The sequence below is a fragment of the Rhodofomes roseus genome (genome assembly GCF_022264815.1).
Source record: "Rhodofomes roseus strain CIRM-BRFM 1785 chromosome Unknown C8Q71scaffold_42, whole genome shotgun sequence".
Lineage (NCBI taxonomy): Eukaryota > Fungi > Basidiomycota > Agaricomycetes > Polyporales > Fomitopsidaceae > Rhodofomes > Rhodofomes roseus.
Genome location: NW_025952998.1, coordinates 36,310 through 50,079, shown reverse-complemented (window position 1 = coordinate 50,079; position 13,770 = coordinate 36,310). Strand labels below are relative to the sequence as shown.

The 13,770-nt window shown below is 55.4% G+C and overlaps 8 protein-coding genes across 8 annotated transcripts; 2 read left to right on the top strand and 6 right to left on the bottom strand.

Annotated features, from left to right (window-relative positions):
* Positions 1 to 53: 53 nt before the first annotated feature.
* C8Q71DRAFT_791426 (gamma tubulin) lies at positions 54 to 2,353 on the bottom strand. The gene is made up of 10 exons (XM_047925364.1): positions 2,193 to 2,353; positions 1,968 to 2,134; positions 1,726 to 1,908; positions 1,382 to 1,672; positions 1,177 to 1,332; positions 978 to 1,124; positions 755 to 916; positions 584 to 699; positions 469 to 532; positions 54 to 417 (listed from the first exon to the last, which is right to left on the bottom strand). Exons 1-10 carry the CDS (start codon positions 2,239 to 2,241, stop codon positions 388 to 390), a joined length of 1,365 nt encoding a protein of 454 aa, XP_047772664.1. The 5' UTR covers positions 2,242 to 2,353; the 3' UTR covers positions 54 to 387.
* Positions 2,354 to 2,445: 92 nt separating this feature from the next.
* On the top strand, positions 2,446 to 3,345 carry C8Q71DRAFT_445932 (uncharacterized protein). The gene is made up of 2 exons (XM_047918597.1): positions 2,446 to 3,046; positions 3,119 to 3,345. The coding sequence occupies exons 1-2, from the start codon at positions 2,535 to 2,537 to the stop codon at positions 3,264 to 3,266; spliced, it is 660 nt and encodes a 219-aa protein (XP_047772663.1). The 5' UTR covers positions 2,446 to 2,534; the 3' UTR covers positions 3,267 to 3,345.
* On the bottom strand, positions 3,237 to 5,269 carry C8Q71DRAFT_445904 (S-adenosyl-L-methionine-dependent methyltransferase). Its single transcript, XM_047918596.1, has 5 exons — positions 4,656 to 5,269; positions 4,459 to 4,585; positions 4,153 to 4,400; positions 3,816 to 4,080; positions 3,237 to 3,754 (listed from the first exon to the last, which is right to left on the bottom strand). The coding sequence occupies exons 1-5, from the start codon at positions 5,023 to 5,025 to the stop codon at positions 3,424 to 3,426; spliced, it is 1,341 nt and encodes a 446-aa protein (XP_047772662.1). The 5' UTR covers positions 5,026 to 5,269; the 3' UTR covers positions 3,237 to 3,423.
* A 720-nt stretch (positions 5,270 to 5,989) lies between these two features.
* Positions 5,990 to 7,119, bottom strand: C8Q71DRAFT_791416 (multi protein bridging factor 1-domain-containing protein). Its single transcript, XM_047925363.1, has 4 exons — positions 6,919 to 7,119; positions 6,728 to 6,805; positions 6,590 to 6,672; positions 5,990 to 6,528 (listed from the first exon to the last, which is right to left on the bottom strand). Exons 1-4 carry the CDS (start codon positions 7,004 to 7,006, stop codon positions 6,322 to 6,324), a joined length of 456 nt encoding a protein of 151 aa, XP_047772661.1. The 5' UTR covers positions 7,007 to 7,119; the 3' UTR covers positions 5,990 to 6,321.
* A 21-nt stretch (positions 7,120 to 7,140) lies between these two features.
* On the bottom strand, positions 7,141 to 8,321 carry C8Q71DRAFT_445873 (siroheme synthase). The gene has a single exon (XM_047918595.1). It carries the CDS (start codon positions 8,213 to 8,215, stop codon positions 7,382 to 7,384), a length of 834 nt encoding a protein of 277 aa, XP_047772660.1. The 5' UTR covers positions 8,216 to 8,321; the 3' UTR covers positions 7,141 to 7,381.
* A 1,283-nt stretch (positions 8,322 to 9,604) lies between these two features.
* Positions 9,605 to 10,254, bottom strand: C8Q71DRAFT_791409 (uncharacterized protein). Its single transcript, XM_047925362.1, has one exon. The coding sequence runs from the start codon at positions 10,204 to 10,206 to the stop codon at positions 9,973 to 9,975; it is 234 nt and encodes a 77-aa protein (XP_047772659.1). The 5' UTR covers positions 10,207 to 10,254; the 3' UTR covers positions 9,605 to 9,972.
* On the top strand, positions 10,255 to 12,048 carry C8Q71DRAFT_791406 (tetraspanin). The gene is made up of 6 exons (XM_047925361.1): positions 10,255 to 10,571; positions 10,624 to 10,807; positions 10,860 to 11,098; positions 11,157 to 11,327; positions 11,447 to 11,509; positions 11,566 to 12,048. Exons 2-6 carry the CDS (start codon positions 10,657 to 10,659, stop codon positions 11,626 to 11,628), a joined length of 687 nt encoding a protein of 228 aa, XP_047772658.1. The 5' UTR covers positions 10,255 to 10,571; positions 10,624 to 10,656; the 3' UTR covers positions 11,629 to 12,048.
* On the bottom strand, positions 11,968 to 13,304 carry C8Q71DRAFT_791404 (uncharacterized protein). Its single transcript, XM_047925360.1, has 6 exons — positions 13,057 to 13,304; positions 12,831 to 12,997; positions 12,700 to 12,777; positions 12,239 to 12,650; positions 12,173 to 12,189; positions 11,968 to 12,093 (listed from the first exon to the last, which is right to left on the bottom strand). Exons 1-4 carry the CDS (start codon positions 13,224 to 13,226, stop codon positions 12,415 to 12,417), a joined length of 651 nt encoding a protein of 216 aa, XP_047772657.1. The 5' UTR covers positions 13,227 to 13,304; the 3' UTR covers positions 11,968 to 12,093; positions 12,173 to 12,189; positions 12,239 to 12,414.
* Positions 13,305 to 13,770: the final 466 nt, after the last annotated feature.

The window sequence follows — 13,770 nt, the reverse complement described above, 5'->3', positions numbered from 1 at the left end:
AGCGCTCCAGCGCCCTTCCCCGCGAACTACGGCCATGAACACGTTGAAGGGCACACATTCGGACATGGATCTTCTCTTTATTCAATAGCGGCAAGCGAACGTTTGAAAAAATCGGCGCGATCGCAACCCGAGCGGGCAAAGTTGAATACTGTAGAGGATATGGGGCCTCCCTCAGACTCACTGAGCTTCGGAGAGTGTGATAGCGCCACGACCTGCACAAAGAATGGTTGAAACGTATCGGAGGAAGACGTACTTCTCCGTTGAGATACTCAGTCATGCAGACGTAGTATCGCGGGCCGGTCGCATACGGCTTTGTACGATAGACTGATGTACAGTGCAACACTAGTTGCACGACGAGACATGATGCAGTTCTGGAGCAGCATTCTGCTATGCTGCTTGCTCCGCGTCCTGAGAACCCTGTCATAGCATCAGTGCATGGCGAGCTTTACCGCGAAAGGTTGCGCTCACATATGTGATGTAGTCGGGACTCTCGCAAGCCTTGTACTCCTTCAGAAGCTCCTCCGCAGTAGCTCTAACATGCTTGTCAAGCTCCGAATGCTGCTGAGCTGGACTGACTACGTACCTAGCATCATCGAACTCTTCCAATCCGTTCTCGAATATTTTTTCTTTCTTGTATTGTTCGATGAAGGCGTTGCGCTTGCGCAGCTTGTCAAACTGATCGATCATACGTTTGAACAGCTGCAATGAGGCGAGACTTATGAGTATTGACGTCATGAATTAGGAAGCTACGTACAGAGGCAATACTGGTGTGATTCGCAAGCATGAGTCCACTGACACGATGCGCGGTGCTGATGTATGGTGATTTGCGTGTGAGTGCGACTTGAATGGAGGCTGGGCCCCAAGGGATGAAGTTGGCTAGTTGACGCTCGCGGACTCGAAGCAGTGATTGATGTACCTGTCACGAGCGATCAGTACACTACACTTCAACAAGTCTGAGGTCGATTGAGTGGACGTACATCTGTCGGATCGACATCACCCTGGATGATGTTGAGGATGGAGATATAACAGGCGGTCTTGCTTGGTGTTGTCGAAACCATGCGGTTCTTGGGCTGGAGGAGCCGGCGCATGACGTCGAGCACGGTTGTGCGTCGAATGGTCTTCGCCTATGACAGAAAGAGGTTGAAATTAGGGCAGGATTACTAGCAAGCGACTCGCCTTGTCGATCTGATCGCTGGTGAATGGGGTATATGAAGTCATGAGAAAGTGACACCGTGGTGTCGGGATTAAGGAAGCAATGATGCCGACAAGGTCGTTGTTCATGTAGCCGGGGTATCGAAGTGTCTGTGTACTGGCCGCCATCACCGTTGAGACCTGTGGAGTTTTAATGACAGTCATCGCATTCGTTGCCTCGCAGTCTCACCAATTGATTTGTTTGGTCGAATGACGGAGTCTGGACATGCAACCTATCGGCAGCTATCCGCGCTAGCGCGCCGTTATCGAGCACAACAACAGAGTCAGCGTGGTTCGTAAGTCGCTTGAGCGTCAATAGAGCATTGTAGGGTTGCACGACTACATCGCCTTCTTGGGCGTTCGGGAATACGGAGTATGTTTGAATGAGTTTCTTTGGGAACTTGTCGTTCAGTCGCTCGAGGAGGAAGGAACCCAATCCAGAGCCTGTCCCGCCTGCTATTGAGTGCATAAGCATGAAGCCCTGTCTTATCTTTGTCAACGACCCGACGGCTACACATGCAGCACCGGACGTACCTCCAGTGAGTCGCTGCCTTCTGCTTCTCTGTCAACCATCTCCATGACCTCCTCGTATATCCTTTCTCCTGCGGAGTATCCCTGTGCCCAGTTGTTACCGGCACCTCCACCATCTTTTGAAACGAAGATGTTCTCTGGGTTGTACAAGTTGGCATATGGTGATGAAAGGATACCGTGAATGACCTGTTTCCATATATATACGCGTCAACTACCATCGCAATCGCCATCCTGCCAGAACGTACGCGAGGTTCTAGGTCCACCAGGATGGCACGCGGGATGTAATGCTCGTCGTCGGCCTGATAGAAGAAGACGTCCTTCCGGTCACCTCCCTCGGTTGCCCATTCTTCCAATATCCCTTCCTTATTGATTCCGTGTTCAGCACAGAGCCGTTGCCAGTACACGGAACCCACTTGCGACGCGTTTCCATCAGATCTCGATCGGAGCATTCGCGACTGAAGGAGGCGCACTCTGGTTGCCACATTGGCCAAGTTGTACCGTCACAATCTCCCGAGGCATCTTGAGTTTGTGCTCAGTGTTTTGAAGTGATTTGGATGCGCGTCGACGCGCAAAACGGCGGGACTTGAAGGCTGAGGTTGACGCGATGGATGTGGGAACTGAAGAAAGAGACGCCACAGTCGCGCCTGATTGCCGTCCACGTGCTTCGTGTTTGTGCCCGGTCTTCCCACGATCAGCCGCTGGTCCCACAAGCATCCACAACCACACAAACCGCTTGCATCGTTGCAGCAACGCCGCGAGGCTAGTGACATTCTACGCCTGTTCGCACGCCTACTCCTCCCTCTCCTCTAGAAATGTCTGAGGAAAGCTCACAATACGCCGCTTTCGGTCAATGTCTAGCTCGCCGCGTCCTGTCGCAACCGGGCATCACAGACTCCCCGGCAGATGATCCATCTTCTGATTCTCTCGACGACTTCACATCGTACCTCGCCTCAGAAGTCTGGCCGTTCCTCCCGGACACTCTGCGCTCAGCGATACACGAAACCCGCGCTAGCATCCCTGACATAGATTCGCTCGACCTGGACAACGTACCGCTCTCCTTCGTAGATACCTTAATCTCTTGCGGCGTCGCGGGCGATGCAGACGATGCAGCCAGGTTTTTGCGCAAGGTCCTTGTAGAGTATGTTGCGGAAGCCACCGCTCCTCCCCCCGTGTGGTCTAAGACGCGCACGTCTGAATGCGAGATCTGCGAGCGCGAGGTCCCACTGACGTATCATCACCTGATACCAAGGGAAGTGCATGCGAAGGTGCTGAAGAAGAAATGGCATCCGGAGGGCATGCTCAACTCTGTTGCGTGGCTCTGTAGGTGAGTCGCCGCTGATTCTGATTGATCCCTTATCGCATACGCGTAATATCAACATGTCGATTCGTGTCGCAGGCCGTGTCATTCCACCGTACACCAAGTAACGAGTAACGAAGAACTGGCCAAAGATTACTACACAGTCGACCGGCTCCTGGAACGCGGGGACATACAGAAGTGGAGGAAGTATATATCGAAACAACGCTGGGGGGCGAAGCGAGGCTGATCGACGGACTATGTGGCATTGTCCCAGATTGATGTTCTTCACCGTATCCCTCAGTGTCAAGAAGAAGAACCGATCCCTAGTCCTGAAAAGGTGTGCATCACAACGTAGCTGTCTTAAGCGTGGCAATGCAGAAACGCACTCGCGAGGTGCATGATGATTACAGCTGCCGAAGCTCAGCGATGCCGAGAGGTCCTCGGCACTCCCATACCTTCTCTAGCTTGAGTCCCGCTCTATGGGCGATAGAATCGAACTGATCGGGTGTGCGCTCGCTGCCATTGAACATAGATAGCATGACCATGTCGTGCATACCCTTGACCGCGTCAACACGACCGTAGTTTGCGGGCAACGGCGTGGGGGCAGCCTTGAGGTGCCTCGATCCCAGAGGAGGGTGAACGATCATCTCGGCGAGAAGAATGCGCGAGTCAGGGCCCATGGCTTCTCGTAGTTTGCTCAAAATTGCAACACATTCGTCGTCCGGCCAGTCGTGCCTGACAGCAAGGCAAAGAAGTCGGTCAGTGAACCACTGGTGATGAATAGTTCGTCCCTTACATGATACAACGCAGAAAATATACAGCTGCACCCTTGATAGGCTGTTTCTCAAAGAAGTTATGAATGACGAGTTGCACTCGCTCCTTCTCGGATGCGCCGGGGATTCCAGCATCCCATACAGGCCTTGCTTTCTCGATGGAGACTGGCAAGTCTTCGACCACGAAGCGCATATCGGGGAAGCGCTTGGCGAGATCGAGACACATGCTGCCCACGCCGCCTCCGACGTCGACGACGGTAGCCGCTCCAAGAGATCCCCACGGATAGTCTACACGTCGCGTTAGTGAAGACAAGCATGCATATCCAGTATGTTGCCACCGCCAAGGAGCACTCTACTTACCAACGATGAGCGCAGATGAGGCCATTTGTCCTTGACCGATCATCGCGAGCGGAAACATCTCTCGAGCGTTATGCATTACAGGGTCTAATTCGTCCCCCGTCTCGATGCAGCTCCACAGCGTCTTGTTCTCTCCATGCGCTCTCTGGAATGCACATTCGAGAGGAGACGTAGAGTTCGTCATTTTCGGATCGAGCAATGCCGCAGGCAGATGTTCCGTGGCTTCGACAATCAGCTTAAATGTGGAACCACTATCTACATGCGTCAACAAAGCACATGTCGATATTGATGTTGTCTGTGCTCACGTACTAGAGACACTGGTATGCCTGCGCAGGCGGATTGTCCACGAATACGCGACTGTAGCGCGTATTCGTAAATCGCAAAGGCTTGATCTCCTCGTAGACACCGCCACTGCAAAGGACGCGCATCACTCTCACTGGACGAGATATGTGACTCGTTGAGCCCGAATGCCACCAATCAGTCCGAGTCCAGAGCAGACCACTCACCGAGCTTCTGCTCGTCAATTCCCGTCCGTCGACTCAGTTCTGCAACCGATATCCCGTCAAACGGCTCTGCCTCCGCCAGTATGTCGGGCACTCCCGCGCGAACTGTAGTATCCAGCGCCTGGGTCATCGCGTAGGATATAGATATCTCCAGGAGACGCACACGGGGGTCTTCGACGAGCTCCATGCACATGCCGCATGCCCCGTGGATGATGCGCTGTGATTCGAACAGCTCGGGCGAGGGTACATTGGTAGCAGAGTGGTCGGCTGGGAGCTGGTCCTCCGTCTCCCATTCCTGAATGACCTGTTCAGAGGCGCCGACGAGGAGCTGGACCAGGGCGCGCAGAGTCTGTACCCTATTTGAAGGTGACATTCTGGAGGGGTTTTGCAGTACGACGATGGCCCTTGGCTGTTCCTACGACCTATTTATATACAGCCGGAGACCTCGTTCAGAATGCGGTGCCGAATACAAGTCACAGAGCCTCGTCAGCAGCCGGTGTACTGACATTGTCAAAAGCAGACACACCGTTTGAAATACCTTCCACCTGGTGGCTCTGCTATCAGAGTTCAACGTGACCCCGAAGCAACTTGGATGCCCACTATGGGCGAGCTTCTATGGTAATCTGTGATCGAATCCCATGAGTTACGTGGACAGAACCGTACAATTGAAGGTCATCAGAACCGTACAAGGTCATTAGAACCGTACAAGGTCATTGCCCGCCATGATGGCTTCGGCTGGCATGACTAAAATCGAAGAGGCGTGGTCGTCCAACAGGAACGCTGGTCAGCGTCGACCGAGGGCCCGGGGTATGCGCAGGAATGACAGGAGAGTAGAACGCCCAGATCTCCCTTACGGCCTAAGCTAGGGAGTCCACACCTGAACGCCTCGTGTCCTGAACTGTGCAACCATACGTGGAGCTGTCGTATACATGGTTCCGAAGGCTGAAGGAGTACTCCTGACCCGTAGGCACATGCCTCTCTCACAGAAGCCTATGTAAATGTGACAGACATCGGTGGGGAAGGTAATTTCCGGTCAGAACGGGGCATGACTTGCATGGCAATAGCGCACTTACGCTTCATATGACCGATCGACGTACATATATGCACTCGTGTCATATCACGGTGCGGGACACGACCTGCGCTCCGATTGAATACTGGTTGAAAATATGCCAGGATGAGACGCACCTGTGGGTTTGTAAGTTAGCAGAAGTTGCGATACAAGTGGAGACGTGACCTTGCAGGCATAGTATGTAGACTCACGAAGAAAGAATACGTACACTCAAGTCGGACGGTCAACAGTCACGTAAACTGCCATCATACCGCGAGCACGTCGCACGATGCGCCGGCATGAAAACAAACGACTTCCTAGCCCCGTGACCACGTGTATACGGACTCAGACAGGCCGGAACCAGCATCGCGGGCCCGGGAGCGCGCGCACTACTGTACGGTTCAGTACAACTGCAACAAACACCGGGATGTTCTGATCATACACTGGCAACTAGGATTATAGTGATGGGGACAATCGTGGGTCGGGGACAGCGCACGCGCGCAAATCTAGTTAAACAGCGAGCAGAAAAAAGATGGTTCAACTACACATCCATCGTCCATCGTCCACCATCCATCGGGTCGACGGGACAGGCGTCGCAAGCAGCATCGTGGAGGGGCCGCCTTACGACGCCTTCGGCCCCCCCAGCTTTTTGCCGATGTCCTGACCGCGGAGCTTCACGCCGAGGACGCGCTCGAGCTTGCCGAGGATCTGCGGGTTCGGGATCGCCTTGCTGGACTCGTAGTCCTGGATGACGGACGGCTTCTCGTTGACCTTCTGCGCGAGGTCCTTCTGCGAGAACTGCTTCTCCATGCGCGCCGTCTGGATGGCCTGAATTTCGGGTGCGTGAGTTAGAGTTAGGAGGGGAACGGGAGGGAGGCGGTGGACGTACCTTGCCCACGGTGGGCGCGACCTTGGGCGGTGGCGCAACCTCGTTTTCACGGTCGAGCTTGGCTATGCGCTGGTGGTCGGTTCCTGCGGGACAAGGATGAGACAAGCGGGTGGGAGTGCAGAGTGGGCTTGTACGTGCCTACGTGAGCCTTGTTCGATCCAGCGGTCATCTTCCTGTCTGTCGCCACGACAGCACCCACTCGCCGCGCCTGAGCCCCTCCCTGTTAGCCATCGCGCATGTTTCGAGCACATCCATGATACGTACAGCTGTTGATGCGACACGTAGTCAGTCATCCAGCGCAAGACAGCATGAGAAGCGGCACAGCTCACCATTCAGATCAGAGGAGTTCTTGGTCACTTTCGGGACCTTGCCCTTGGAGCCGATAACGACCTTGCTGTCCCATTCAGTGTTGCTCATGATGTCTATCGTCTAGGGTGATTCAGTCGTGGTGCAGTGGGATGTGCGAGATGAAGAGGTTGCGGGCGTGGAGGCGGGTGTGTTTTGTGGGGAAGAGGCGGTCCGCGCGCTTACGTCTTAAATGTGTACGGTGCGGCACACGACGGACGCATGTCACGCACTGACTCAGCGGCCGGCCCACTGGCCAACGCCTCGACATCTAAGGTCTATTATCCAGGATATTCCGGGGCGATTGTGTATGGTACAGTGTGGCAACTCTATGAGTTAGTATTCAATGCTCGGTCTTCCTCTAGGATCCTCCTTGACTCGGGTAGCGCCTCGTGACGTACGTCGGGAACGAGGCCGGGCCCGCGCAGTGCGATCAAGTGTGTACGGTCAGCGACGGCGGGCGAGGAACACAGCGGCGCTGCATGCAGCACCAGCAGCGAAGGCCGCCGCAGACACAAGCCAGGTATTGGCCGATTTGTGTGTCGAAAGCGACGACCGCCGCCTCGAGCCACCGACTTCCTTCAGCCTCGGGACGCGGTTCTTCTCCCACCCGTCGTCCAGCAGCTTCGCCATCATATCCTCGTCCAGCAGCGCGAGGTCCTCCATCTCCCAGTCCGTGCACACGTCGATCATCCACCGCATCCTCCGCTTGCCCAGCTCCCCGCCCACCCCCGGCGCGCGCTCGCGCAGCTTGCTCCTCAGCACGCCGACCCTCTCCACCGCCCCGCCCGCGTTCTCCGGCAGGCTCGCCTCAATTTGCTTGCGGATGATGTTCGCGAGCTTCGGGCTCTGCCCGTTGGTCGAAATCATGATTTGGAGGGGCCCGCTGCGGATTTGCGACCCGAAGTAGAAGTCGCATGAGGGCGGGATGTCTGCGACGTTAATGGGGATCCGGCGTTCGCGCGCCAGGGCGCAGATCTCGCGCGACTTTTCGACGTCGTCGATGGCGGTGAGGACCATGTCCACGCTCTCGAGGTCGGACGCGCCGGCGAAGGTGCGGTCATGGTAGGTGATGCGGTCCGGGTAGCGTTCTATGAATTGCTTCGTGAGCGGGTGGAGCCCGGCGGACGGCGAGACGAGAGTGACATGAGCGTCGGCGACGAGCACGGATTCAATGCGTCCGGAGGCGACGTCGCCGCCGCCGACGATGAGGACGTTCTTGTGTTTGAGCTGCCATGCGAGGAGGAGCGAACCACCAGACAGCGATGCGGTGTCTGTCATGCTCGGAGTGAGTCTCTACGCCAGCAAGTCCGCCGACAAGACGTGAGCATCACGTGAGCGTTGACACCCGGCCCCCCTCAATGTGGTTACCGTTCACAGGCTTGCCCTCAGGTTGTCCAAAGGTTGTCTCCGACTCCTTGCATGTAGCTGCGTATGTAGCGGCCAGAAATAGGTCCAAATTGACGGCAGTCGTAAGTAACAAGAGTAGAATCGGCTCCATGAAACAGCAACCTGACATCTTAAATTGAGTAGCAGGAAGTTCATTGATGTCTTCTTACGGGTTGAAATTAATGACCCTGCAGTCTGCTAGCGTACATGAGGTGACGAGGTATGTAGATGTTGACCACGTTCTTTTGGCCTCGACTCCTTTGAGTCCTGTTAAGCAGTAGATATGCATACTGTGCCTATAGGGCGTGCGTGCAGTGTAACTAGTATGATGACTTGTTATCATAACAAGATGTAAATGTATCCAAGCGCACTCCCATCAACGTGAGCTATCTTTCATGGCTATGAGAAAGACTTCCTTGATATATTCCCTGAGCCTGATGTATCGGCAGACCTCTCCTTGTTGAAGATGCGTCTCACGCACAGCCGGAACATCCCAGGATGAGTGGCAGGTGTCTGAGGAGAATCCCAGCCAGTCTTTGGCTCAAAGTAGGTCGCGAGGATAGCAGGTATCGGATTTTGAGCCTCTGTAAGGTTCAGACGGCAGAGTCTGGAGCATATGAGGCAGCCGAGGAGAGGATGAGACAAAGCCACAGACGTGTTATACGCGCGACGCGTCCCTCACGTGCGCAGATGTGGCAAGGCGCCTTGTCGCGGTGCCGCGACAGCCTCACCGCCTTTGTCCAACAGCCTGTATTTCGGACACCGGGTGTGGGCGATAAGCCAGACGGCCACCGGCCAACTTGAAGGCTCAATAGGGTTGTTCAGAGTAGGCTGTCCGGGCAGCTATCGAGCCTGCTATCCCGTCCAGATGTCCGAGGCTCGACTCCGGCAAACGCCGACAGCGAGCCTCAGCTGTGATCCTGATCGCTGTCGCAGGGGCCTCGCTGACGGCGCGCGGTGGCACCGGCGCTCGGCACTCAGTCGGAATGCAAACGCGAGGTTTGTACGGTGGCTGACCCTGAATTAGGGCTACCATCATGTCTTGCCCATAATAGCCCAAGTGTTGTAGATATATGCAAGCATGGTGTCATAAATATACACACTTATGAAGCCGTCTATCGTAGAGTTGAGTAATCATGCTTGGTCTCAATATGAATCGGTGTGCACAATATAGAGATTACATTTGGCAATTGTTACTATATTTGGTAAGTTATGATCATCGGTAAGCAAGGGTGGCAAGCCGGGAATTGCACAGTAACTCGGTATTTTGTGCACTGTGGCAAATAATTGCTTCTCATTGTTCTCAATACATTTTGATACGTACAGCAACTTCAAGAACAGTTCATATTCACAATTTACCACTGCCCGCACTTGGGCTCCATAACAAGCCCTAATTCAGGGTCAGCCACCGTACAAACCTCGCGTTTGCATTCCGACTGAGTGCCGAGCGCCGGTGCCACCGCGCGCCGTCAGCGAGGCCCCTGCGACAGCGATCAGGATCACAGCTGAGGCTCGCTGTCGGCGTTTGCCGGAGTCGAGCCTCGGACATCTGGACGGGATAGCAGGCTCGATAGCTGCCCGGACAGCCTACTCTGAACAACCCTATTGACATCCATCGTCAACCATCAGCGCTTCAGCGTTGGGCGTACTCAGCCAATGTCACTGTGTGATGTCGGAAGGCGGCCGCGTGTGAAAGGGGTGGCTCCAGCGCGCTCGAGCACGACGCCTTCAGCAGCGAGCCCGCTGCGTACAACGGCGTAGAGAGTGTAGAAAACGTCGGGCGCCGCAACGACAGAACCTAGAATGAGCGGGATGGCAACCGTCAACAGGCGGAGGAGGGCGAGACGCGGGCGGGTGCTGCGGGAGGAAGGCCATGTGGCCATGGCGACGGCTACCAGCGTATCAATGATAATATCTTGTGTTGACAGTGGTCTGCCCTCTGTCCGTCATCCTCTCGTCCCCGAGCTGAGCCTCATAACCGCAGGTACGCCTCCGGACCCACACCGCCCTTCTCCCTTCCTGGTCCCCTCTCTTCTTCTTCTTCGTTCCTCGTCTGACCCTTTTCCCCTCAGGCGTTGAACGTCTTTTTCCCTGTTCAACTTCTTGCCACTGCTGTGTCAGTGTAGCGACTCGCCCGGTGCTGCAGCCTCCTCTGTCGCGTCCTCTCTCTGGAAGAGGCTTTTTCAGTCCCCAACGTTCCTTCTTCGCCTGAGTTGACTTGATACTTCGTTCTCACTACTCACACAACGTGCGTACGCGTTCCATTGTCCTCAAGCGCCCGCCGCTCACGGAGCATGCAGACTCAACACTGTTCCCGTTAGCAGACCCCCAAGATGTCTAAGCAGTTCAAGATCATCATGGGCTTCTGGTCCTTCGTGGACGTCCTCCTCTTGGCCGCTGCCGTCGCTTCCATCGTCTTCTCTATCGTCGAGCGCAAGCCTGACCTGATGACGAACATCGCTCTCAGCACGGAGCACCTGAATGGTGAGTGGTCTGTTCGTCGGTATATGGCTTCGGTGCGACGGTGCGTTCCCAGCTGGTTTGATCATGGGTGTGGTACTGCTCGCCTCGTGGATCGTCTCGATCATCGCGGTGCTTTCCCCGACGGCGTCGGTAACCGGCTTCGTCCTGCTGAACTGGATGCTCGTCCTCGACGTCCTTGCTATTCTCGTCGTCGGCACGTCGCTCTGGTACTTCACCCTCCACATTGAAGACAACTACCTCGCCGCCTGGCAGTCGCTGTCCAACGCGACGAAGATCCAGGTGCAAGACAAGGTCAGTCCTCTCGTGCACATGCAATCTGCTGTTGGTCGAGGTACTGACGGCCTTACAGTTCTCGTGCTGCGGGTACTTCATGCCCAATGACAGCACCGCCGCAATCGGCGGGTTCTGCGCGAACCAGACGTTCATCAACTCGCTGTTCAACGCGACGAGCACGACCGAAAATGCATGCATCACGGACCTGACCGGCTTCGGCGAGCCCATGCTCAACCAGGTGTTCACGTACGTCCCCCATCCCCTCTGCAGTCACCGCGCAGTGTTCTGACGTCCCCTAGGCTTGTGAGGATCTCCGCTCATCCTCATGGCAACCCTAACCTTAACGCGCGCTTGCGCGATCTTTAGACGTACGGATTCATGGCGGTTGCAATCAGCCTGTTCCTCGCGTCGCTCTGTGTCATCCACACGGTACGCTTCTATCTCCTCAAGAGGCTGTCGAGCTAACCATCAAGCAACTCCGACAGAGACGCGAGAAGGAACGCTTCCGGAAGATCGACGCCAAGCGTGGCGGCGGAGGCTTCGTCTAAACCGCGCGGCGTCCTCGAGCGCAAGCGCAAGCGCAGCGCAACGCTGCGAACACGCAAAGCCCGTGCTCGCTTCCCCGCCCGTATCCACTCCTGACTCTCTCCTCTTCATCTCTGCTCGTTTCCGCTCTCGTCGACGTCTTCCAGGGCTAATCAAACTGCATCCCCATCGCCTGTACTGGTATTGGCCGCCCATCCGTCCGCTCGAATTGCTCGTGGCTATCGGTTTCGTTCTGTTTCTGTTGTGTGTTACTAGTAGACTGCCCCCTTTCCCGCTTACAGTACTGCGGCGCCCTGTATCACCGTCTGCTCTTGCTCCCTTTGGCTCCTTTCTTCCATACACCTTTCACTGCTTGTTGCCGCCGTCACTGCGTTATAGGTACAATGGCATAAGCTCGGGTCAGACGAGAACCCTAGAGGATATCTTTTTGCGTGTGTTGACTTGGGTATGCCGGGCTGCTGTTCGAGGTGCGTTCTTGTCAACGGGCTACATTGGCTGAGTGCGCCTGAGCATTGTGCCCCGGTCAACAACGGCACACATGTTCAGACTCTAGGATATAATGGGTATGTGGTATGATACATCCAGTCTATGCAAGTACTAATGCTAGTGCAGGGATGCAAGAGGAAGCGTAACGAGTTTGTTCAAGGAGGTTTACTGGCACAACAATACAACGTAATGAGAGCAGCGAGCTGTGAGACAACGAGAGCGTAAAAGAGATACAAGAGAAATGACGAAACAAGCATTCAGGACGGGGGTATACAACTTATACACAGCAGGATCCGGGCTGCTCACACTATCTCATCAGGATGGGCAATGCCTCCGCGAGTGTGTATGGCCGCTTTACACAGCTTGTCGAAGGCTGATATCACGTAGGTTGCTTGCACCACACCCGCGACGAGTTCGAGCGTGACGAGCACTGACAGTACGATCTTGAGGAGCGGCGGGGACGGCGTCGCCGAAGAGACGTCGTTGGAGCTTGCCCACACCTCGGCCAAGATGAATGCAAACAGCGCGATGCTAGCCCTTTCCAGGTGTTAGGATCCGTACTGTGCATGGTGAGTGGCGTCCGTACCATAGCATCCATATTGCAGGGACTGCCAGGAGCCTCGGAGCTGACTTCCACGATGAGGTCGGGAGATCCTTCGATGCCTAGTGGCGGGCAGATCAGCGCGATCGGCAAGCGGTGTCATAGTGGTACTTACCTGCACCCATGCTAGCCCCCGCCAAGGATTGGATATGCGCGACATGAAGATACTGTAGACCTCGTTGTACGCGAGGCTGAACAGGCTAGCGAGAACGCAAATGATGCCGAGACACGTGATCGCGTAGTCAGCGGCCAGGCTCGACGACTGCAACAGGCCCAAGACGATCCTATGTGCGACAATGTCGGTCAGTTTTTCGCATCAAGCTGCGTCGTAAGAGGTTCTCACGCGATGAATGTTCCTCCTATGAGCAGAATCGCATGGTGGGCGATTTTCAAGGACCCATACATTTCATTCCATCTCGCCGGGAATTCGTGGGGTTGAGAGTCGAGGAGATCCGCGTGGGGTTTCTCGTATGCGTCGATGATAAAGTTAGGATAGAGTATGATGTGTTGCATGTCGAGAGACGTTATATTCAGTATACGTGAAGCGCGTTACAGTGCGAGTGGTCTGCCAGAGTGGAGAGACGGGCAGAACCATTTTATACTTATGGTATCAGATACGGAACCATCTGACAATGCAAACACACGCAAACCTCCCATTATGGGGTACGTCATTCGTACTGCCAGCTATTGACAGTGCCACAAGTACTCGCATATTATGAAACCCGCCGGCTGCATCTGGAGGCGCCCCTCCCTCACGCGGTATATATATCCCAGGCTGCACCTGGAGCCGCCCGTCCCGAGTCATTGCCCCCCCTCCCCTGGCCCCTCACATTGCCTGTACGCCTGCACCCCGCTCGTCGCCCGTACCCACAATCAAAAGGGGGGCAAGAACAAAATCCCAGACATCGTCCTCCCAAAACCCGAGGACCCCGGAAACTGCGGGGGTACGGTAGGTCCTTCCTAGATAGGCAGTCGAGCGCCCAGGCACATGTCCTAAAGGGGCAACGCATGACCATCGAGGAGGACGCGCTACGACGCGTCCTCAATGACCGTACCC

Excerpts from the sequence above, each read along its gene's own strand:
- C8Q71DRAFT_445873 (XM_047918595.1), bottom strand. The coding sequence starts at position 8,215 with ATGACAGACACCGCATCGCTGTCTGGTGGTTCGCTCCTCCTCGCATGG.
- C8Q71DRAFT_445904 (XM_047918596.1), bottom strand. The coding sequence starts at position 5,025 with ATGTCACCTTCAAATAGGGTACAGACTCTGCGCGCCCTGGTCCAGCTC. Across the intron at positions 4,401-4,458 it reads CAGGCATACCAGTGTCTCTA|TGGTTCCACATTTAAGCTGA; the intron begins GTACGTGAGCAC and ends GCATGTAGATAG. Across the intron at positions 3,755-3,815 it reads TATTTTCTGCGTTGTATCAT|GCACGACTGGCCGGACGACG; the intron begins GTAAGGGACGAA and ends CCTTGCTGTCAG.
- C8Q71DRAFT_791426 (XM_047925364.1), bottom strand. The coding sequence starts at position 2,241 with ATGCCTCGGGAGATTGTGACGGTACAACTTGGCCAATGTGGCAACCAG. Across the intron at positions 1,125-1,176 it reads CCAGCGATCAGATCGACAAG|GCGAAGACCATTCGACGCAC; the intron begins GCGAGTCGCTTG and ends TTTCTGTCATAG. Across the intron at positions 700-754 it reads ATCACACCAGTATTGCCTCT|CTGTTCAAACGTATGATCGA; the intron begins GTACGTAGCTTC and ends GCCTCATTGCAG.
- C8Q71DRAFT_791416 (XM_047925363.1), bottom strand. The coding sequence starts at position 7,006 with ATGAGCAACACTGAATGGGACAGCAAGGTCGTTATCGGCTCCAAGGGC. Across the intron at positions 6,806-6,918 it reads GAACTCCTCTGATCTGAATG|GGGCTCAGGCGCGGCGAGTG; the intron begins GTGAGCTGTGCC and ends GCTAACAGGGAG. Across the intron at positions 6,529-6,589 it reads TCGCGCCCACCGTGGGCAAG|GCCATCCAGACGGCGCGCAT; the intron begins GTACGTCCACCG and ends CCCGAAATTCAG.
- C8Q71DRAFT_791409 (XM_047925362.1), bottom strand. The coding sequence starts at position 10,206 with ATGGCCACATGGCCTTCCTCCCGCAGCACCCGCCCGCGTCTCGCCCTC.
- C8Q71DRAFT_791406 (XM_047925361.1), top strand. The coding sequence starts at position 10,657 with ATGTCTAAGCAGTTCAAGATCATCATGGGCTTCTGGTCCTTCGTGGAC. Across the intron at positions 10,808-10,859 it reads CAGCACGGAGCACCTGAATG|CTGGTTTGATCATGGGTGTG; the intron begins GTGAGTGGTCTG and ends GTGCGTTCCCAG. Across the intron at positions 11,510-11,565 it reads CGCTCTGTGTCATCCACACG|AGACGCGAGAAGGAACGCTT; the intron begins GTACGCTTCTAT and ends CAACTCCGACAG.
- C8Q71DRAFT_791404 (XM_047925360.1), bottom strand. The coding sequence starts at position 13,226 with ATGCAACACATCATACTCTATCCTAACTTTATCATCGACGCATACGAG. Across the intron at positions 12,998-13,056 it reads ATAGGAGGAACATTCATCGC|GATCGTCTTGGGCCTGTTGC; the intron begins GTGAGAACCTCT and ends TGTCGCACATAG. Across the intron at positions 12,778-12,830 it reads GCGGGGGCTAGCATGGGTGC|AGGCATCGAAGGATCTCCCG; the intron begins AGGTAAGTACCA and ends CTGCCCGCCACT.
- C8Q71DRAFT_445932 (XM_047918597.1), top strand. The coding sequence starts at position 2,535 with ATGTCTGAGGAAAGCTCACAATACGCCGCTTTCGGTCAATGTCTAGCT. Across the intron at positions 3,047-3,118 it reads TCTGTTGCGTGGCTCTGTAG|GCCGTGTCATTCCACCGTAC; the intron begins GTGAGTCGCCGC and ends TTCGTGTCGCAG.